Source organism: Cryptotermes secundus, unplaced genomic scaffold, assembly GCF_002891405.2.
Source record: "Cryptotermes secundus unplaced genomic scaffold, Csec_1.0 scaffold621, whole genome shotgun sequence".
Taxonomy (NCBI): Eukaryota; Metazoa; Arthropoda; class Insecta; order Blattodea; family Kalotermitidae; genus Cryptotermes; species Cryptotermes secundus.
In genome coordinates, this window is record NW_019727103.1 from 463824 (window position 1) to 487346 (window position 23523).

The 23523-nt window shown below is 42.5% G+C and overlaps 1 protein-coding gene across 3 annotated transcripts in view; it reads left to right on the plus strand.

Moving 5' to 3' along the window:
* Window positions 1-23523, plus strand: part of LOC111864440 (neural-cadherin) — a 447734-nt gene that overhangs the window by 355986 nt on the left and 68225 nt on the right. For 2 of the 3 annotated variants that reach the window (XM_023851677.2, XM_023851676.2), the window contains exon 4: window positions 14832-14996. In XM_023851677.2, the coding sequence (XP_023707445.1) occupies window positions 14832-14996 (165 nt within the window). Of the gene's footprint in view, window positions 1-14831; window positions 14997-17507; window positions 17673-23523 lie in introns of all 3 variants that reach the window. The other variant, XM_023851678.2, reaches the window with a different exon arrangement.

Genomic DNA, 23523 nt, shown 5'->3' on the forward strand with positions numbered 1-23523 from the left:
TTCGACAACTCATTTCTCGGTGAAGATGTCGTTAGGCTAATGTTCTCTTCCTTCCACGTCTTCTGCGCATACCCGTTTACGAGTATATGAACCTGCTCGTCCTCATTTACTCAGTGTTGCTATGTGCTAGGTGCGTTTTATGGTGTTATTTGTTGTGATGTTAGGTAAAGGTTGGTTGATGTTGCATTAAGTTGTTACATTTGGTTAGATTAGGTTACCAAACATGAGGTCAGCGAGTCTTTGCATTGCATTCGAGCTTCTAATCTCCAAATGTCGTGACGCATGCATTTTACCTTTATTTTCGTCGTCTTCATCTTTACATCACACTGTAACTTCCTCAGCCAGTTTCGACTCCAACGTCGTTTAGTTGTCGTATCATGTTCCGGTTCTGCATGAACCTGGCTTAACCGCAGAACCCCAGGGGACCGTGAAGCATATTCCAGGGGCCACCGAAATCTGTGCTAGTAAGAAAGATACGGCTATAAGGAGGGGACTTTTTTCCTAAATAAACAGTAAGACGATAAAATTGTATTGCATTAGTTAAATGAGAAATTACGTCGAAAAGAAATAATTTCTGTGTCACGTTTTAAATAATTTGTGTTGGATGACGGGGCTGTCAGACTAAAAGAGTTTAGGAACCATCGTTATTTGCGATGAATGGTGTGTCATGAAAGTAAGTCGAAGCTCCACAAATTATTTTGTATTTACTTCCGGCATTGCCATAGAAGGCATTTTCACGCTTTTCACCACCCACTGTAACTTTTATGGACTGTATCGGCCATGTGACCTCAGGATGTGTACTGTGTGCAGTTGTAGCGTAAATGGAATTATTAAGCAGTACTTCATTGTTGGACAGGTAGGATTTCAGGAGGAAAAGCACTCCACATATTGACGTCGAAATTAAGCTGCAGCGACACCGCATCCCCAGTGTTACATGTGTTACAGCGGCGTAAATTTTCGAAATTCCTTTTGAATATTTCAGGTAGGCTGACCAATTAATCCTACAGCTTTACGTCAAGAGACGGAACATTTCAGTCAGCACAGTGACTGTCTACGGGCTGGACAGCCAGGACAGTGCTAATGGTCTTTATTTTTTGCCACCACGTCCAGTTGGGCTTTAGCTCCCACCCATCCTCCTGTCCAGTGAATACCAGCTGTTCACCAAACCGGCCACTGAACTTTTTGGCACTGTTCACACCCTCACATGCTATTTCGTTAAGATTCGTTTTAGTATTATCTCCCCTGTCTGCGTATGGGTTTCCGGAGTGTTATGTTCCCTTCTAATTTTCCGACTAAAACATGCATTCTTCATGACACAGTCGTCATACAGACCTGAATCTGATCGATCTAATAATTGTTGGAGTTGTATACTTTTCTTCATTCGACTATTACTGCCTTCCTCATGGGTCAAATTGTCTTTGTCACTTAACTCTCTCACGCCTTCAATCTCTGTTATTCTTCCCATGCACCTAGAGACCCCGTTATGCAACCGTTCAGAACAAGAGGCAGAAATATAACCATGTTTATGCTCTAAGCATGGAAGTATGTTTATTTTTTCCTCTGGCTCTACAGCCCCTTTGGGCCATGGCCTCAGATTTTCAGTTTCATTTTCATTTTACAGTCGGTAGGACTCCTTGGACGAGTGATTAGCCCGTCGCAAGGCCTCTATCTAAACACAGGACAACACAAACGCAGAATAAACGCATAAATATACCAAACATCCATGCCTTGTGTAGGTTTGGAACCCACGATCCCGGCTTCCGAGCGAGCGAAGATAGTACACGCCTTAGACCGCTCGGCTATCGTGACCGGCGGAATTATGTTTATTCTTAAAATATTTAGTTTCCTATAGAGGACGAAAGATTTTGAAGTGAATGATGGTACGCTTTCTCCATATTTAATCTGCTCTTAATTTCCTCTTCAGTTCAGTTTTGGAACCCTTAATGAAGTGTATTGAGTACAGCGTTACTTTGACCCTTATTATCCGAAGGACAGAAGGGCGCCGTCACAAGAGTTTCATATTTTGTTGCTTCCACATTTTGAACCCAAACCTGAATTCACTGTCAGCTACGTGACAGATATGCAGATTTGAATCCGCTTTGTCATAGCCGTGTTCTGGAGTCAGGTTCGCTTGCTACCTCCCCACCATTCCCCGTCCGTCTGTTTGATTTAATGAGTCACTGCGTTGTAATTTAACTTGTGTATAATGAGACAGGTGATTTAAGAGCAGAGGTGGAATTTTTAATTGTAATTATGACGTTTTTGTGTACATGTTAACGGTGATCGAGCACTTGAAGCCTTGTGGTCTTGGGCTCCTGATTCATCTCTTCGTGGAGCAAGCGTCAAAGCTTTTTCCAGCACAATTAGAGCTTCGCTGTGAGGTTGCACGTGGCTGCTTCCGGCGTTGAACTGAGGTCACCACACAATATAGCCCATGCACGGTGCTTTCCTGTTGACCGTCTTTTCCTTTCCTCACTTTTATTTGTGCCCTTGTTTTTTTTACTTACACTTTTATCTTGCTTTCTATATTTTTTTATCCCTCCTTTATTTTCTTTTGTTTTCTGTCTTTCTGATTTCTTTCTCCTGCTGTTCTTCCTCTTTTTCATTATATTGTTTGTTTATTTTATTCCTGCTTCCTTCCTCTGCCACTCAGTCTCCCCGAAGAATGGGAGTAGGACACTTTGCATGGAGAAGAGGAAGAAGAATCAGCAACACTGGCCTTTCTGCTGTGCCTGGATTTCCGAAGTAATTTCTTCCCGTCGAGATTATGCAACCCGTGTTTTACCCGCTTTGTTTTCTCTTGCATGACGTTTGTCCCTCCCATATCACCTACCAATGTTAGGTGATAAGTACAAATTCTAAAGCTTGTTGTGTAATTTTTCTTCATTCAGCTTTTTTAGCGGAAGTAGAAGGGTCGTCTGTTTCCTTTAGATGTCTAGAGCTGATGGTCCGTTTGGCGTAGAATGCAGTTTTATGATTACTTATGGAGACATTTACTTGCAAGCGTTGAGCCTGCAGGGAATGGAGGTGATAGCATTGGTTGTTTTAAACTGCGCAACAGATGAAATCGGTGCAGACCTTATCCTTTGACAGCTAACACACGGAAATACGTTACTCACGAGTATAAGGATTTCGATTTTATTTTGAAATTGCTTTGTGTGGAAGAGCTGTGGACCGCCTCTGTGGTCAGGTGGTCAGAGTTCCTGGGTACAGATCCAGATGTTCGGGTTCGATTCCGGGCCTGGAACGGGGTAGACTCAGGCTCGTGAGGATAATTGAGGAGCCATATCAAGTAAATAGCGGCTCCGGTATAGAAAAACGAGATTAACGGCCTTGGGGGATTCGTTGCGCTGACCACGCGACACCCTCTTTCCGCTAAAGTTGGCATTAACTTCGCCGACAAGCTGTGGTCGATCGGTCAGTATAGTTCGCTTGCGGACTAAAACCACGGATTTTTTTTTAGAAGAACCATGCCCTTCTCCTCCTCTCTACAAAATTTGATAACGTAAATTAACATGAATCTTTCAGCGTTTCCTTGACTCCGTGAAGTATTTGTAAACTTATCAGTGGAAACAGTGCATATTGTCACGTATCCGGGGTTCCCTGACAAATAATTAATGGATTATGGGTTTGGGGTAGCGGTTTATTGGAGAATTACGCCAGGCGGCACTACAGACTATTATGACACACGATCATTATAACACTTCGTGACTACGAACAATGATCACATTCTAATGTTCACTGTAACTACGCCACACGAACACTTCTGTCGGTTCCTCTCTTGCTTCTGTTCTGATCTTGTCTCTCTTTTGGTTATCTCTGTTCTGCTCNATTTGACGTTTCTTTATCTTGTTATATCTGATGTAATCTCCCTGAAGTAAATTTTTGGCATACCGGATAGCAGACACCGCCCCGAACAGTTCAGTATTTCATTTCCATTTTAACCTCCTGCCTATCTACTCGTTACCACGGAAACACCCCCAGTTCTGCCGTAACTTGAAGTGCATGTATACTACTCCCATGGTAATCCGTTGTCGCGGGAACGTGCTATACTAATGCTCGTTGCCTAGGAAATCAACTTTGAGCCCACTCTTCTGTTTCGGCTTTCAGGCGCCACCCCACAGTGTAAATTGAATATAGATTTGTAGGATATGAGGTTCTCACTGCGTTGGTTCTGAAGATTTTTATCTTTTGGGATTTAACGCCATGTAGCCCGTGTAGAATCAACCGACGTTTCAGAGGAACATGTCACCTTCATCTCCAGAGTCGAAGAATAAGCGAAGTAAGACGCCAGCAATCGCCGCTCTGTTTGCCGTCAATTCTTATTTACTTGTGTGCAAACTTAACAGCCCAAAGTCCAATTACGAAGTTAGCACGAGTAAGAAGTAAGAACCAAATAAGTGTTACAAACAGTATACAAAATAAGGCAGTTTAAATAATAAAACTAATAAATTAAAGATATTTGAGAAAAATTGGGAGTACAATGAGACTGTACAATACTCTGATAGAGTTTGGCGTACCCATGAAACTTCTTAGGCTGATTAAAATGTGTTAAACGAAACGTATAGTAAAGTTCGTATAGGTAAACATTTATCTGGTAATTTTCCTGTCCAATAATGAGGAGCTTCATAACTTGTACTCTTCTCCAAGTGTAATTAGAATGAGAAAGTCAAGGAGGATGGGGTGGGTAGGGCATGTAGCACAAATGAAGGAGACGAGTATTGCGTATAGGATATTGGTGGGAAATCCAGAAGGAAAGAGACCACTGGGAAGACCAAGGCGTAGGTGGGTGGACAAAATTAAAAAGAATCTTATAGAGATAGGATGGGTTGCTATGGATTGGATTGATGTGGCTCAGGATAGGTACCAGTGGAGGGCTCTTGTGAACACGGTAATGAACTTTCGGGTTCTATAAATGCTGGGACAATTATTGAGTAGCAGCACAATTGGCGGCTTCTCAAGAATGGCTGAAATCCATGAGTGACTGAGTGATTTACAACTGCATGCGGTAAGAACCTACTGAACTAGGATTCGGTCTTACAGTCATATCCCAAAATATAGAAATCCGAGAATGTAGATTTGTATAACTGAGTTCACATTTTGCGCCATGTAAAGTTATGTAGGCTTCATGAGTTCTTTGCAGATCCGTTGTTGTTAAATTTACCCCATATTTTGCAATGAAATTAATTGTTGCGTCACGACTTATGCAAGAAGAATACATGTCCGTACCAAGAACCCCGAGACTTTGGAAACCCTGTGAACAATAACCTCGTTCTCAACATTCTCCTGTTAAAAATATTCTGCTCCATGGCGACTGCAATCTTTCATCAGACAGCTGTAAGCCGAGGGACAAAGGAGCGTCATTATCTGGTTATAACGTCATATAATGGATTGTACCTGTATTTAAAAACTCCTGCCCATGGCGTAAGTTGTATCCGTCAGTGCTCTCAGAAGCCGCAAGTTCAGTTACCTCAGGCGAGAACATGGGAAAAGAGCCACACGTTGTGGCGTCCCACTTGCCTTCAGGAGGTCGGTCTGCAAATAAACATTGACTCTGGTAAATTATGTCGAATGGCAGATTACATATATTAATTATAATTCAGAATATTATTATGCCTTTCCACGCGTTTTATTTACTTTTCTGTTTCATTTTTACTGTTGTTGCTAATACATTTAATTTGTTCAGGACACGGGCCAATGACGAGTCCTTGTGAACACGGCAGCAAACCAATTTTTCAATAACAGGCTCGGAAGTTCTGCTCCATAGAGTTACTTTAATTCGTTCCATTTTCATTTTTCCACAAGAAAATTTTTATTTGTTTTTTCCGCAAACGAAGCTGGAAATGTAATATGTTTATACTCGTATGATTCCTAACACGTTAATCTCTTAATCGGCCAAATAATTATTTAACATCTGTGGAATAGGACTATAAACGATGAGATGCGATTCGACCGTGCAGCAACAGTAACGACGTTTTCAGTGCTGTCCGTGCCGAGATGTTATAAGCAGGACAAATGGAGAAATGCGTTAGTTGTGACACATTCGCCAGCCGATAAGAATGTGAGCACGAAAGCAGAGGATATTGTTGGGATCCGTCACCAGGCAACGAATGGTGGAGACAGCAGACTGAGAAGACTTAATACGTGCTCTAGTGAACTGCAGAGTGTATGAATTAGCCGTAGCGCTATAGTTGTTTGTATTAACGATATGTGTTCAATAAATCCAATTACCAATCCAAACCCCATCTATAGTCACACTCATACACGTGACAATGTGCATTTTGTCGCATATACTCCCCTCGGGCGAGTGGCTGCCCGTATTCTTCGAGGACTTTTTGTGTATATGAACATACGTATATTTGAGTTTGAAAGAGGTTGGTTCGTTACTTTAGATTGCCACTCACCCCCCCTCCCCCCAGGGAGAAACTATAACATCGGTCTCTCTTGGTCAATGCGATGAGACTGCAATGCGTAAAAAAGTGAAGGTATCCCCTTAACAGGCCTTGGGGGCCCATAGGGTTGTGAGATGTTGAGGTTCCCACATTTTCTAGACAGTCGACTCATAGACTCAAGCTTGTCAGCCCTACGCGCCGGCTGCCCTTTTCCCCCTGGGCCCTAGTGCGGGTGGAAGGATTAGGTCAATTGTGTAACCTAACGAAATGCGACAAAAGTAAGACGAACCCTTAGTCAGTATGAAAATTTCCGTGATTGTTTCTCTATGATACTAATGAAACTTTGATTTTACGTTGTGGTAACACTTCTAAAATATCCAACTTTCGCCATTATTGTACATAACGTGTAAGTGAAGCGACAGTTGCAGTGTCCCCATTTCTGGGCAGCTCGGTGTGGGACGTATTTTTATCCTTGGCAGTAAATAAATGCGAGTTGTTAGCTTGATATCCCGTCCGGGAGAGAGCGTACGGTTATGTTACAGGCAAAATATAAAATTGAGAATTATATACGGTACAATTTCTCGGCGTTGTATAGAATGCCCAAACAGTCAGGCGTAGTCTGAAATGTTTGCTGTTTCATAGTTTGCCAAGATTTGATGTCAGCATTGTTTTAAGGACAATTTGAGCAAGTGGAGCAGACGTGAAAGCCTCAACCGTCTACCTTAACCTCGCTTCATCTTTTGTATTAATTATACTGTTTTCAATTTCAGTGCTTCTGAAGATCTGTCGTTTGGTGTGCTCTTCAAATTAATTCCTGTGCGTTCTGTACGCGGTTGTGTCCCCTCGTAACTTTTATGACTAATAAATTGTCAGTAGTTATTCATAATTACCACTAAAAGTGATTATTATCAGGAGTTCTATCATATTTGCCGCTGTTTTTTATAATTACACGTATTTATTTTTTTCCCTTGGCACTACAGCCCCAGTGGGCCTAGGCCTACCTCCACGAACTTCTCCGTCCACTTCGGTTTTTCTAGATCTTACACATACGGTAGGACTCCCTGGGCGAGTGATCAGCTCGTCGCAAGGCCTCTACCTGTAGACAAACACAGAAAACCGCAGACAAACATCCATGCCCTGAGTGGGATCCGAACCCACGATCCCGGCTTCCGAGCGAGCCAAGACAGTGCATGCCTTAGACCGCTCGGCTACCGTGACCGGCACACGTATTTATAGTTACCATATATTATTAATAATTGTCAATTATTTAGTCTTGCCGTAATATATGCACTCCTACTTGATGTCAAATCTGATTAAGTTTCCTCTTACACTACTTCAGAATACAGATCTCAGTCATTGCCCAATAATAACGGAAGATGTCAGGACACTTCCTTTCCCTGCACTAAGTTACTAACTCCATAGAGGAGAATTCTTCTTGAGAGGCTGATGGCCACTCAGCTGCTCCGCCTCCTGTGGAAGGTTGTGGTCCGTTACAGTGTTCAGAATATCCGGCCACTGGGCCCTAGCTGAGCAAGATGAATCTTGTGCATTTTAATATAATCCTCCCTTCTATGCCTGGGTCTTCTAAGAGGTATTTTCCTTTCAGATAACTAATATTTTGTATAGGCCCATACTTCTCATCTCATAAATGATATAATGATAAAAACTCCGTCTCAAGTGCAAACAATATTTTTGTGTCTTTCATCTTGTTACCCTACACTACATGTTTCGGCCTCAGACGGCCATCATCAGGTGTATAACACTCACGTTGCAGTCACACTGCACCCAGCCCAAAATTTAACATTTAAAACACTTTCCTTGTTATTATCAACTTCACTTCGTTGATAACTGTCTGGTTTGTAGATTATTTTATCTTACACAGCGACGTGAGTGTTATACACCTGATGATGGCCGTCTGAGGCCGAAACATGTAGTGTAGAGGAACAAGATCAAAGACACAAAATATATTGTTTGCACTTGAGACGGAGTTTTTATCATTATATCATTTATCGTATGGAGTGCAACAGGATGCTTAAATAAAATATTCTCATCTCATCCTTCTTTCTCTCTTTCTTCGCCGTAATAATGTATAGCGAAATGTTTTCTTAAACTTCCTGTTACTTATGCCCGCCACGTAACTTGTTCTGAAGTAACCGCCTCAGGCCTCCAGCAAAGTGTCATTGCCAACGTCTAAAATAGGCCCTGCACTCAGCTTTGCAGACGGATCCTGTCCTGATACTGGGACGCCGCTCTCTTCCCTCTTCGTCGCGTTTAAGCAAACGCACTCGTTATTAATCGTACCACTTCATTCACGGTAGAATGTAGTGGGACTCTGGAGCGTATTACGGGTTGCATAACTCTCGGAAGGAAGAATCGTCGCCAGTTGGTGTTGGCGTGTGTAACAGCTGCATTTCGACGTAGAAGTGGAGTATTCGCTTCATTGAATCAGTAACTCTCTTTTTATCACAGTTGGTCATTGGCGCAAGTAATTAATTGGATAGCAGGACACCAGGTGGAGCAGATGAGAAACCACGGTTACCACTACGCGAATCGCGGATGTACGGGTACTGTAGCTGAAACTTGCGGCTCTAGGAAACTGGGTGGTTGTGGTAGTCTCTGCGTCGGTGTTGAGACGTAGGCGAGTGTGATGTGACTAGCAGATATGTGAGTGCCCCTGCTACTAGTTCTACTATCGCCATTACTTCTACTGCTACCACTACTGCATCTGCCTCTGATCCCACTGACCTCTGCCGATGCAGACCACTTAACACTGGTTTCCACTGAGGTGTGAGGTGCTCTAACTTGAGAGTACGACACACTTTAACGCAGAAATTAATAACGATACAAGGCACGATTGGTTTAAAGCAAATAATAATTTGGAATCTCCCACAAGGGCTGGCCTGTCTCACGGTATCTCCTAGTGCCAGCTCATGCATCACATAGTCCACGTCTTCGTAAGCCGGGCAGTAAATTCAGAGCTTTGACTACGGAAGATTGTGTGTGATGTTCATATACGTGTTCTGTTCACATTAGTGTCGTTCCACATAACTCTGTCCCGTTGTTTTCTGATTTCGTTAGGGTGGCAAATTTGTGTCACCTGACAACTCTCTGTTCGGCCAAGGAACATGACATTTCATTCTTTTAACTTCGCTTCCTTTAACCGTGACTTCAGTAGCAGTAGTTGGCGGGGGCGGGATTTGTTGCCATTAGATGGTGTATTCAGAATCTTCCCTCTACACTGAGGAAATAATTCCTAGCATTTGTGTGTAGGCCTGTATACCATATGTACGTATCAGAGTTGTTCCAGCTTCTCTATACTAATTAATGCCTTAGGCCAGTTCCAGTCGCAGGGTTAATTGATCTGGTCTCTCTCCCTTCTGGGTGATAATCAAACATCCTCCGCGTAATTTGGTCAATTGGCATTCTTAAGTTGTGTTTGTTGTGCAGTGGTCTATTCTAGGTTCATTAGATTTCCCCGAAACGAATCTAACCCACTGGTTGCACCGTGACAGCCATCAACTCCTCAGCGGGGCAGTATGGACTGGGAATTGTTCAAGGAGAGAAGGGTCCAGGGTTCATTCCTGACTCCACATACTCATATTGGTAGCGTTATTATGCAATAAGCTCAAGTCGTTGGAGTTCTCTATTTCCATTATTATTATTATTATTATTATTATTATTATTATTATAGAAGACAATCTACATAATGAGGAGCTTCATGACTTGTACTCTTCTCCAAATAGAATTATCAAGTCAAGGAGCATGAGATGGCAGGGTATGTAGCACGAATGGGGCCGAAAAGGAATTCATGTAGGATATTGGTGGGAAAGCCGGAAGAAAAGAGACCACTAGGAAGACCAAGACATGGGTGGGTGGACAATATTAACATGGATCTTAGAGAGATAGTATGGGATTGGATCGATTTGTGGCTCAGCATAGAGACTAGTGGAGAGCTCTTGTGGACACGGTAATGAACCTTCGGGTTCCACAAAAAGTTGCGAAATTATTGAGTAACTGCACAATTGACTTCTGAAGAATGGCTCAGCTCTGTGAAGTTTGTTATACATTATCTACAGTCATACATACGTGTATATTGGTTTGAAGTTGGTTTGCATGGTGATAGTTCCTTTTGTAACTAGCCCTAGGTCGGGTCCCTACGTGCATCTGTCTGAGCGCCGGTATTACGTCAGAGGCTCGCTTGCTAGAAAGGCTGAGAAGGCGATAGAAGCTAGGCGCCGGTGCGCTGCTGCCATGGCTCTGAAGGGTCCCGTTGTCGATTCCTGGTACCGTTGAACAGTATAAGCACGGCGTCTGCTGAGCTGTACTGCTACTAGAAGTGCCGGGGTGGCTAGTGACATAGCCTCCCATGGCAACTGGTAAAATTGTTCTGTCGAATGATCACTCACTCCCCGAACTAGGGGTCACGTAATGGTGAACTTCTGCTAGTCAGCATTCCTTCTCTTGCCATAGTTTTGCTACCTGTGTTGCAGCTTTTCCCACAGTCTTGCCCGCCGTTAGGCAAACCTGCTCTACATTACTACTAATTCCAGGTTGCACCATTGCATATTTTGAGGCCTCAGGGTTCAAATCTACCGCCGTTGTAAACTTAAGGGCGTGACAGTGTTCATAACAGTTTTATTAACAACAATTTTTTAGCCCACTTTCCTCATTTTGTAAAAATGAACATAGGCTTATGAGATCATCATGCTGTCTGTGTGTTTGTGTGTGCCCCCTATTAACTTCTGACTGCCTGAATCAGTCTTTGTATGTATATGATGGCACCTAAGCCCATCTCAACGGCTTACTTCATAAATCCATCCCTTCAGTCCGTATGTGTATCCCCATATCGCTGCTAGGCAACGGCTTAGTAAAAACATTACCAGGGCAACGAATACGCAAGCAACAACAGAAGAATTGATGCACACATTATTTACTATGCGGCCCATGCCGTATGAAAGGAAAGTAGACTATTAGTTCTTCCCAGAACTTCTTTTTTATTTTGTGTAGATCGAACGTATTCAGTTGCAGTCTAATATCGTCCATTACCGTCTGGTATATTCTTCGACAGCCTGCTACAGGTCGCGGAAACCTCATTTCAGCAATTTCAGTTTGTTCCAATTTCCTTTCAGTGTACTATAATTTCTGCTTTTGTAACGTGTTTATTCTTGCTGGTTGCCCTTCTTTTATTTTAGACAGGAAAGGTTAAAAGCCACATTTTCCTATCCCTGTTGGCCGCTGGTAGTTGCAGCCACGACGGAGCCAGTTAATGGAGAAGGAACGTTACTCATTCCCACCTTAGGTCGGAAGAGAAAGGCAGAAAATTGATCCCTCGCTTTATAAATTATGGTCAATTCACACGTAACCTTTGTTTTAGGTTGTGTGAATTTAGAGCAGAACTTGTGGGTTGTCCCTCTAAAGAATGAACTATTGTTTTACGTCATTAGCGTTAAACATCTGGTAGAATAATGTTTCTAAGCGCTTGTACATATATACACTTCACAAAAGCTGCGTTACTCATTCTCTCTCCACACCCCCACACACACACACACACACACACACACACACACACACACACACTTAACTTCTTCACAGCAACACAAAAACTAACTTTGTCTGGACCGTACTGGACGTTCACTGACAGGGCAATGCTGGGAAAACTCTTCGTTTTGCGAGTAGGACATGGGAAATCTGTAAAGGAAACCCAGGTTCCTCATCAACCACAAGGATTACGTTCCTGAAACACGTCACGGTTGTCAATCAGAAACTGGGAATTAGGAGAGCCGCGGCCGCTGTTAACACTAATCAGAACCTAGCCGAATTACCGGCCCCTTCACTAAACAAAAAGTGCCTTACGCAATCGTGTGTTTAGAAACAAACTAGACCTGAGCGGCAAGAAGCGCACGGCAGCGGTAATCAGGAAGCTAGCTAACGCCCTTCGCATGCCATTGCAAACCTGCCCCCAGGGATTTCTTCTTCTGGACGCCACCGATCTGTTTCCATATGTGGGCCCGCACAAATAAACACCATGCATACACAAAACCTGATGCCGCGTTTGGCGAAACTGGACGCATGGAAAACCGAAGATGGTTCAAGACGTATTTGCCAAAAGATTACTGTACATATTTTTTTTAAATTAAAATTAAAATTCTCCTCCAAGGGAGTAAACTGTGAATAAATTGCTTTCACCGCCATCTTGAGATCGTAAGCAAAATACAGCCCATTGCGAGGGGAACGTAACGGAAATATTGAGTTCATGCGAATTGCGCGATTGGAAACAACTGACTGTAACACCACAGTCTACCGTTAACTCCTTAAACCTCATCAGTAGCCATATATATCACCCTTTTAATATTGTGACATGACGGCTGAAAGCCGGAATGGTGGAGCTGGAGTAGGCTTCCATTGCTGAGCAACGGCTCGGTAATCATGTTTCCGTTACAACGAATATTAACAAAGACTACAGTCAACAGAACAGTCAACAGAAGAACAGAGGAAAACTGTTCAACACGGTGACTTCTATTCGGGCCGCGTGGCGGTGCATTCGTGAATTCTGGAGATTCAGATTCAGATGAGCGAGAGACAGAGACAGGAGTCAGAGATTCATTCTTAAGAGAATTCAGAAGGCAGTCCAGTAGTCGAAGTATTAACGAAATAAAATTCTTTACCAAGCAACGACTAGCAAGCAGACGTTGAACACTTAAATTTGTGTGATATACCGCATTTACAGTAATCTTGTAGTTACTACTTTTGAGTGTCCCATAAATCTATTTATCTAATCCAGAACCCATTATTATTAGTCACGCTAGCCAGGAACACGTGACAGTATTAACATATCTTACTGTTGCCCACAAAGTTAATTTATGAATTTATTCTCAGAGTAAACACAGATGATTTCCTTATGCAGCGTTAATCGCTTGATATTTGTAATGGAGACGTCATGTGTTTTCTGAGAGATAGGAACTTAATTTGTGAATATTATTTAGACGAACGTACTGCTTCAAAGAGTTAACGGTGAATGACCCTGTAATGATTAGCTTGACATAACGCAGCGTTTAGTAGAATTTGAATTAAGCACGAATAGGAATCAGTAATTCTTCCCTGGCTGTGGGAACTACGCGTACGTGCAACTTGAGGATTTAATGCCAGCTGGGTAGGATGGGACAGAGCTGAAAGCTCACTGTTTCTTATTGGGTTCTTCTTTGGTTTACACTTCGACCCTGAAGATGGGAACGGTTTGGTTCTCCCAAACGTCGACGGACTTCTACCGGACTGCACGGCGTTACGTTCCAGTCGCCGCTGTGAGAACAGATCTCAGTAAGCTTGCTTTAGAACTGGCGTAAACGGACATCTGCCATCGCCCTTGGATATTTCTATGTCGAACCCCTACCCGCTTATAAGTTGGTAACCTTGCACTTACTATTGGAAATCTATACGTCAGTGCCCATTTAAACGCAATCATACTGAATATAGGGGGCACGCGGTAGCGTAGTTGGTTGAGTAACTATGCTACAAGCCGGAAGGTCGCGGCTTCGAGTCCCCAATGAGGTGGATTTTTTCAGTTTACCTAATCCTTTCAGCCGCACTATTGTCCTGGGGTCGACTCAGCCTCTAACAGAAATGGGGTAATGGGCGGCCAGCGCGTAAGGGTGACAATCTTACCGCCATCTGTGAGCCTATTATTAAGAGAAAATGTGGGAGCCCCGACGTCTCACAACCCTATAGGCCTTCACGATCTGTTACGGGGATAGCTTTACCTTAGTTTTTTTTACCATATTGAATACCTGTGTCTGGTGAGCTAATGTAGACCTTATAACGCCCGAATACTTATTATAATTAGGCCATATCATTCATTAAACGATAAAATACCTACACTTAAGATTTTATATACCCCCAACTTCTAATGTAAATGGATGCATCACCGTCTGTATGTATGTATGTATGTCTTTTTATGAAAGACCTATAATGTGTGGTATATGTCTGGAGCTGCTAAAATTAATTTATTCTGGAAATCCAAGCCCGAAGGCAACAGATTGGAGGTCAGTATTAGAATGAATATTTACGATTATAGAACGTGAATACATAGAAATAATTCACTTGTCTCAGGATAGGGACCAGTGATGGGCTCTTATGAACACGGCAGTGAATCCTCTGACGAAGATTAAGTTCTCAAGACTAGCAGTGCTTCATGGAGTTACTTAAATACGAATATATTAACATATGAAGCATTAAATATACTTATCAACTGATTCAAGGCGCACTCCCTTGAATATTCCAGGTAGTGCATTAATTTCTTGTAATCTCATACAAATGAGGTGATAAATAAATAGCTCCAGGCACTTGCCATGCATATACAAAAGACATTGGCGTGTACCAGTTGACAGAGTGCTTTATACAGGTACCAGAAAGAGGCGTGTGAGTGCATTTTATTGTCTTGGACAGTACGAGCTGCGCCTGGCGGCCTCTGACAACCTGAAGGAGAACTACACCACAGTGGTGATCCATGTGAAGGATGTGAACGACAACCCACCCGTGTTTGAGCGACCCACCTACCGCACGCAGATCACCGAGGAGGATGACCGCAACCTGCCCAAGCGCGTGCTGCAGGTCGCTTCTTCGTTGGATGCATGATTCAGTTCTCATTGTACGAACCCAGTACTGGGGGACAGCAGCTACTTTTCGCACTTTGAAATCCCATACGTTTTTTATTTGGAAAATATGCCCCATTAATTTGCAGTATTGAAAAGTACAGGTAAAAGAAAAGTTTTTTTTCCTATGGTCGCCATTTATGTACGACTGAGCAGAAGCATGTCTGTATACATTCTTAACCTGTGTTACTTTATGTGCGACCTGTTTTAACATTACAAAATTAATTTTGCCTACGGAGTATTTTTTTTTTTTTTGTATTTCGATTCATTCTCAGAATAAGCAGTAATTATACCATTATACCAGCGCTAGAGAACTACCCATTGCTGTCAACAGGGAATAGAAAATATTGACACGGCAGTTATCCCGTACTAAAAATAAAACGATACGCTACAAATGGGAACAGGAATATTCTGACGAAAGAGGAGAGTCATCGGATTGTTATAATAAGCGGGGATTTAGCTTTTACAGCGGCCTCCGTAATCTAGGGGTAACGTTCCCACCTCATGACTCAAGGTACCCGGGTTTGAACCCGGTGGAGGTCGTGGAATTTTTAAGGGCGGAAAAATTCAGGGAACAAGTCCTCCGGAAGGGACTTTAAGCCGTGGGTCCCATGTCGTAGATTTACGGCACGTAAACGATCCTCATGTCTCTAGGAGACCTCTGAGCAAAATTGGGCAAAAAGTGTCCCGCCCAAGCAGTTTCCAATGCCTCTGGTAGATGGGGGAAGTATCAGGTACCGAGGGCCGACCTCGTTAGCTGAACGGGGCTGATAGCACTCACCAGTATTGGTAGGGTATGGCNAATCTGTGTTTGTGCTGTCCTGTGTTTAGGTAGAGGCCTTGCGACGAGCTGGTCACTCGTCCAAGGTGTCCTACCGTCTGTAAAATGATAATGAAACTGAAAAATCAGAGGCCAGGGCCCAAGGGGACTGTATAGCCAATGAAAGAACTATAACTTAAAAGTACAGCCTCGCTAATTAAAGAAGTGTCTAAAGCGAGTCTGCCTTAATTGTTTCTGTGCATTGCAGTAATGAAACGTTGTCATGCCCGAAGCAATAATAGTGAGGAAGATGTCAGTCAAGTTCTTAACGGGAAAGTTAAAATATTATTAGATATACATTCTGAACACTGCCATAATGAAGAAAGACATTTACCTGTGGAGTGTGAAGTCATATCAGATATATTCGTATTTATTTCCTAGTGTATCGCTGTGATTGACGAATCACAATCAACCGTTGCTTTGTTGCTGAACGCGGTTGAAATTAACGGGAGCCATATAGGGATAAAATTTACTGTAACATGTCATAATGTTCATGGAGATGGGTACTCCTGCTGTCACACAGGTCGCAATGCCAGCTTCCGTCTGTGATTCAGACGAACTCCCTTAATACACTCTGTAGGTAAAATGGAAATTTTATAATGTTAAAGCAGGTTGCCGCTCTGCGCTATATGAAGACGCTACAGCCGTTATACCCCAGGGGATAGAGCTCCAGGTATCCAGTGGCTAGAAGACGGGGGAAAGGGGCAGACCAGGACGCGGTTACGAAAAAGAAATCCTGTCCCGCCGGAAATCGAATCCCGGTCGTCCAAGAGATAACCGGTCGTTATCCTGGCTTCTTGGTCTCGACTTGTGCGTAAATCCATATTAGATGAAAGACTAATTGCGAGTCCAAGGTACTGAGCGTACATAATGCTTATATAAATACACAGGAACTGCGATACCTCAGGATATACGTGTAAAGTGGCCACGGTTTTCACATCCTGGATTCTGTTTCCGGTAGGAACGGAGAGTAACTCTGGTTTTACATTGTGCTGCTCGCACCGGCGTTTTGTCTTCACTGAATATCCTGGGAAGAAGCGGCTGGAACGCGTAGTGCCGACGTTAAGAATGGCTGTAGGTTTACCACCGCTCTTTCATGCGCCTTCATGGCGTAATGACTTACTTTTATTAAATGTACCGTAAAAGTCTGCCATTCAAAATTACTCACATGTGGGCCATGAAGCCCAAAATAGTTTCTGTACATTCTGAGCAAACTTCCACGGTTAGATAAGTAATATTCTTCGTTCCTGTAATAGTTGATTGGAAATCATTGCTTTTACTATATATCTTTATTTTGTGGGTTTCATTTAAATAAAATACAATGTACACATGATGTCTCCCACGAACCAGCTCGTACAATGAACTGTAATTTATGTTTTGTTTCTAATTGATGTGTGGAAACTGCATGGTCCATGGGCAATAGCAAATAGCTGGATTGAAAACTGTATAAACTGTGCAGCCTACCATGAATCACGCAGTATAGAGGTCATGCTTTTATTGATTTGCATTCCTTGGACGTTGCAGTTTGAATGTTACTGTTGTAGCACGATCCCAGCATCTGATTAACTCATTTGTAATTGCACAGCATGTCTTGCACGTTTGCATTGCATCTCGTTTTTTTTCTTTTTGTTTTCATGTTTTGCTTGTTAGTACGAGTTAACACTGGTAGCATCTGACAGCTTGAATGAGAATCAGACAACGGTAGTGATCCATGTAAACGACGTGAACGACCTCCCGCCAGTGTTCAACTCAACTTTATACACTGGAGTGATGGAGGAAGAATTCGCAGGCCCTCACCCCTACCGACTGCTGCAGGTACAGTGAATACACGTGGTAGTGTAGTGCCATCCAGAGCATCTGAGAATTATACGCTCTCTCATCAAGAATGTAATTCTTTGTCCGGTGTGGAACTTATGACGATGAAATTTAAACAGACACATTTGAAAACTTTTAGCCTCTTGATTTACTACAATGATTACATAAAAACTAAAAGCATATTTATTATAAACCTAACGAACAAAGCAGTATGTAAGATTTGAGGTTCATGGTTTATGCTGACCGTCTTACAGTGTATACACTTTTTCACCTTATTCTTCACTTCCACACTACATGTTTCAGCACTAATGTGCCATCTTCAGGTGTCTTTATGCACGTTAAACTATTGTACTGCATGCCATAATGTCTTCATTCTAAAATGACTAAAATCTGTATTCGTCATATAGGACGATGAATTCTAAATAATAAAACTTTTCAGGATTCTTCCTACGTCGCACTCAAACACGCGAATTATGCCAATCCTCTTTTATGTAAGCATTCTTCCTACATATATTTGTGTATCGTGTTCTGTGTTGTGTTTTGCTCCTGTTACTGCATGCGTTGTACTGCTGGAAGTGAAGAATAAGGTGAAAAAGTGTATACACTGTAAGACGGTCAGCATAAACCATGGACATGAATCAGTGTAGCAGGACACTAAAATATAACATTAACAAGATTTGAGGTTTTCACGGCGGTGACTATGACGAATGCTATCTTCTGGGATGTGGCGCCGTGTAGATCTTCTGTGAACCGATGTTTCCGAAGAACGTATCGCCCCCATCTTCAGGATAGAGAAATTCGCGAGCGAGGAACCAGCGTGAGCATGTGGCTGCAGACTGAGTCACAAGTCGTAAACATCCCCAGGGCTGAGTGTTTTCGACTGGTGACTCAGTCTGCAGCTACCTGCTCATGCTGTTTCCTCGCTCGCAGATTTTTCTATCCTGAAGATGGAGGCGATACGTTCCTCCAAAACGTCGGCACACAGAAGATCTACACGGCGCCACATCCCAGAAGACGGCATTCTTCGAACAAAGCAGTAGTTAAATATATCATATTCTTCTATGTAATTGTATTGATTTTCAGCGCATGTGGTCCGGCGCGCCACATCTTTCTGATCCCATAGGTTTGGTCTTAAAGTCACTGTACGCCACTTTTGCTTCGTCATGAACACGTAAGAAGTAGATGGGATCTCCTTTCGCCTCCATAACCTCAACGCATGTCTCGCCCACAATGCCCATCCGCTCACTTTCCAAGTCTCCAGACTTTCCTCTGGCTTATGCAGTTGTCACATGGAACTGTGATTATTCCATAAATTTCACTGGTTTCATACCTCCTCACCGTAGAAACCAGATAACACATCGTAGTACCAACATCACTTTTGAGATAATGTAATATTGTCAATAATTGTTTACTTTTTTCTTCGTATAATTTTTATCGACAGTTGTAAATTAGCTGCCATCGGCTCTATAACCAGCGCGTCTGTCCACATCTCATACCAACTGCCTGAGTAGCTCAGTTCATATCTGTCATCCGCTGTCGGTTTATCTAGTGCACTGGACTTACATGCAAAGGATCTCCTTTCACCATGAAGTTTAATGTAAAATTGGAATGCAGAGAATACGTTCATACATACTCCGTTAAATTGCAATGGTTACACTTATTATATTCCAACAAAGGGCGGGGAGGGGGGGGTTGTGAGAGAGCTGAGCGTGGCAGCGTGTTCTGAGGAATGGCTAATTCCACTTTCCTCCTCATAACCATTCGCCCCAGTTGGAATATAAACCTACAGTCACTTTTTTTCGGATATGTAATTGAGATGAAGACCGCCTCTGTGGTCTAGTGGTCAGAGTTCCTGGTTACAGATCCAAAGGTCCGGGTTCGATTCCCGGTGCTACCAGGTTTTCTGAGAAATAGTGGATCTGGAACGGGGTCCATTCAGCCTCGTGAGGATAATTGAGAAGCTATTTCAAGGAAATAGGGGCTCCAGTCTAGAAAACCGAAATTAACGGCCGTGGGGATTCGTTGCGCCGCCCACGCGACGCCCTCTATCCGCAAATTTGGCACTAAATTCGCCGACAAGCAGCGGTCACTCGGTCGATATAGTTCGCTTGCGGACTAAAACCACGGATTTTTTTTATTTTTTTGTAATTGAGATGAAAGAGTAAAGGTTTTGAATTTCTATTCCGGACAGTCCGTCCCTAGGAGAAGTGTCCTTTCTCAGAGAAAAAGCTCCGTAGTGTTGCAGTTGGGTTTCTTGGAACCCTTTCCTTGCAAGATTTTGGCAACGTAATTTCTTATTCTATGTACACTTTTTTATGACGGTTTTTAATTCAGTTTCTGAGAATTTACAATTTTTAGTGTAAAATCTCGGTAAATGGCAACAGAGAATTCATTTAATTTACAGTGTCGTGCATTAGGACTGGAGAGGCCAGTATCAAGGCGATACGTATCGCTCGTAATATGGAAAGGGTTAAAGAGAATATTGACCGTCTCTGTCGCAGGGGCGGTATGGTTCGCCTGCGGACTAAATGCCATGGAGTTAAAGAGAATGTTAACGCATTTGGCTAATGCCTTCTGCTCTATATACCTTTGCAGGAAACAAAATTAAGCCGGGTTCGTGGGTTCGAATCCCACACAGGGCATGGATGATTGGTGTGTGTATGCGTTTATTCTGTGTTTATGTTGTTCTGTGTTTAGGTAAAGGCCTTGCGACGAGCTGATCACTCGCCCAAGGAGTCCTACCGTCTGTAAAAATGATCAATGAAAGTGAGAAATCAGCCATGCTCCAAAGTGGGAGCGAGAGGAGAAAAAACCCGCTTGCTTTACGCAGATTAAGTTGGCCTATACCGAAGTTTACCAGCATGTCCACGAAGCTGCGCTCAAGTTATTCTGCATGATCCATTCAAGAATGGCAAAATAAGTGTCTTACAGTCGGGAACATGAAGAGTCAGACGGGGCCAAACCAGGCGCGAGCTGCGGATGTTCTAACACTTCTTTCTGTTTTTCTGGTAACGTCCTCTTACTGCAAAATCCATGTGTGTAACAGAAAATGTTGTGCTTCGCAGGAAATGCATTGCCGTAAACGTTCAAAAACTGCAGATACTCAAAATAATTCGTACTGTATCATTCAGTTCCTTTGATGTTCAAAGAGCATATGAACCTGGTTTCGGCTTTTTATTTCGACGTTGGCCCCTTTTTTTAACCCGGAGGCCGTCTACTTTTTGTTAGAGACTTTGAAGTTTTTTCTATGTTTATTGTTATGAAAAAGTTAATTCTTCCTAGAATATTTCTGAAATTTCCAGCCAGTTTATTTCCACATGTTTTGATAAACAAGATACTGCCCCAGTACATTACTACAACCAGAAAGCAAACTGAACTCCAGCGATTATTTGAAAGAAAGAAATCGCTGAATGGCCTAATCGTGCTATCAGACATGCGCCAGCTCACCATGTTGCCAGATGCCATGTGTGGATGCTTAATTGTGACTCCTTACAGGCACTCTGAGTTGAGAAAGACTAGTAGTGTACCGAGACTGCACACCGTGAAGCTCTTCCCTGCATAAGCTACGTGAACCACAGCTAAAGCGCGTGCTCACCACACATTAATTAGCGCCCCTGAGATACTGCGATGCATTCGTTACATTACGGTTAGCCCCATAGGGATTAGAAGTCTGCGTCGCATCGCATCTTGTGTTTTATTTCGGATACTCCCGAGCCTGCTCTTATTTCGGGTGACCAAAGTAATGTAACCCATTAAATGGTTCCGCATTTAAACGGACTTAAATAATAGATGTCAGTTAAGTGGTCATTGCACTGAACTTAACCACCCGTATTGAGCGATAAAGGTATTTACCTTTCAGCAGTGGCTTCAGCAAAATGTCGTCCGAAAGGTGGTGACTTGTATTAAAGCAAGTGAATGGTCATGAAGGTAAGTGGACAGCTGGCAGTGAGGGGCATACGCTAGACACGAAGCAAACAATCGCAGCGTACAAGGTTGGGACTCCATGACAGAAACCTTTCCGATATCCTTTACATATTGACAAGAGGTGAAAGCAGTTTGGTGATTTGCAGAAACCTGTGCATGAAGGAAAACTAGTGTCAAGTCACAATAAACCCAAAATTGCACATAATAATACAGAAGTTGTGTTGCATTATATGGTTTTATTTCGATCATGTATTTTCTGCTCGACAGGATCTGATCCAAATTGCTACTCTTTCTTTAATGCCAAAAAGAATTTTAATTTAATAAGCTATATTTCGTAATTTATAGAGTCAAAATCTTTTGCTGAATCTGAAATATTCCTCCAGCATTCCATCTGTATATTGGTGATAAAGTTTGTAATTGTAATAAATAAACATCATCGAGGCCAGTTTAGACCTTATTGCAACAAACATATTTGAAAGATATGCGCACTCTGTTGACTGCACATTTCCTCTCTAGTTCTACAACTTCAGTTAACTATTTACCTTAAAATTACAGTAGTAGTCTATAAATAAGTTGTAATCCTTGTAGGATAATGAACATAACTGGGTGGCGTATATCCTCTGCATATTGCATTTGCAGTTTAAGATGGTCATCTGATTTATCTATAGTTACTTGTTTTCACTTGCTGCCATCTGTTGATATAGGCCTATGCTACAACTGTATCTCCACGTCATTTTTTTTTTTTTCTTAATTCGCTTAGTATGGTGTGGAGGCCAACTGGGTCCACTCGGCACGGCGGCCACTGATTGGCCTACTGTAGTCTGCCCCTGGTGATTATGTTGATGGAGAATTTGGTGGAATGAAGATTGGCAAGGAACACCGAAGTACTCGGAGAAAACCTGCCCCAGTGCCACTTTGTCCACCACAAATCCCACTTGACCAGACCATGGATCGAACCCGGACCGGTCTTCATGAAACTTGGTATATCTATCATGCCATTTTTGGCCATCTCAACGTTGTACCTCATAAATCACTCCCATCAGTAATACAAACACTGCAGCCTCCAAAACTGTATTTTTTTTTTTTTGGTCTTCATTGCACATACATATTAAAGTTTTCGTTCTACTTGTCGTATCTGATACTAAAATTACAGTGAAAGGAATACAGACTCTTAGTCCTTTCCAGAGTTCTTGTTTATAAAGAGTTTGGAATATTTTTACTTGATGGGGACTGTCAGCTTCTCATTAAGAATTCTACTTCACGAAGTTAGTTATACTTCGCTTTGTCAGTTGTCATGTGATAATGATGGCACTTGTAACATAGGCAATTGAAAAGGTTATCAATAACTGGACGATTTTTAATAATTTTCAAATCTACTTCCGGAAGAAATGTTTAACTGTTTAAATCCTGTATTCTTCATTGGCGAGGCTAATACATGTTATTCAGACCCCAAAACCTTGGCCTATATAAAAAGGTAGCCCAAGTGCTAGGAAATATTATACCTACTTACGTGTATTAAAATGAATAAAATAGTTTGGCCCAGAACATTGTGCCCATGTTTGTGTTCTTCGCACAGATATGTAAATTAGAACACATATACATACTTTTTTTTTTTAGAAGTACATACCCACGCCCCACCCCTAAATGGATATGGTAGACCAGAATGGTGATGTTGTCCCTCTGCTTATTAGTTAAGCACTACACCATAAACATGTTTTGGGAGTAGAGGTATAGTTCCGTGCATTCTTAATCTTAGCACTAGATGGAGGTGAGTGCTCAGCTTCACGCCCCTGCTGCTTTACCGCCGAAGAAAGAACGTCCAGTACCAAATGGATAAGACTATGCACAACGTAGACGATAAGATTTTATTGTCTTTGCCTGGTCGATCCTCTATCCTAGCCGCCGTGCTGACTGTCTCTTATATTTA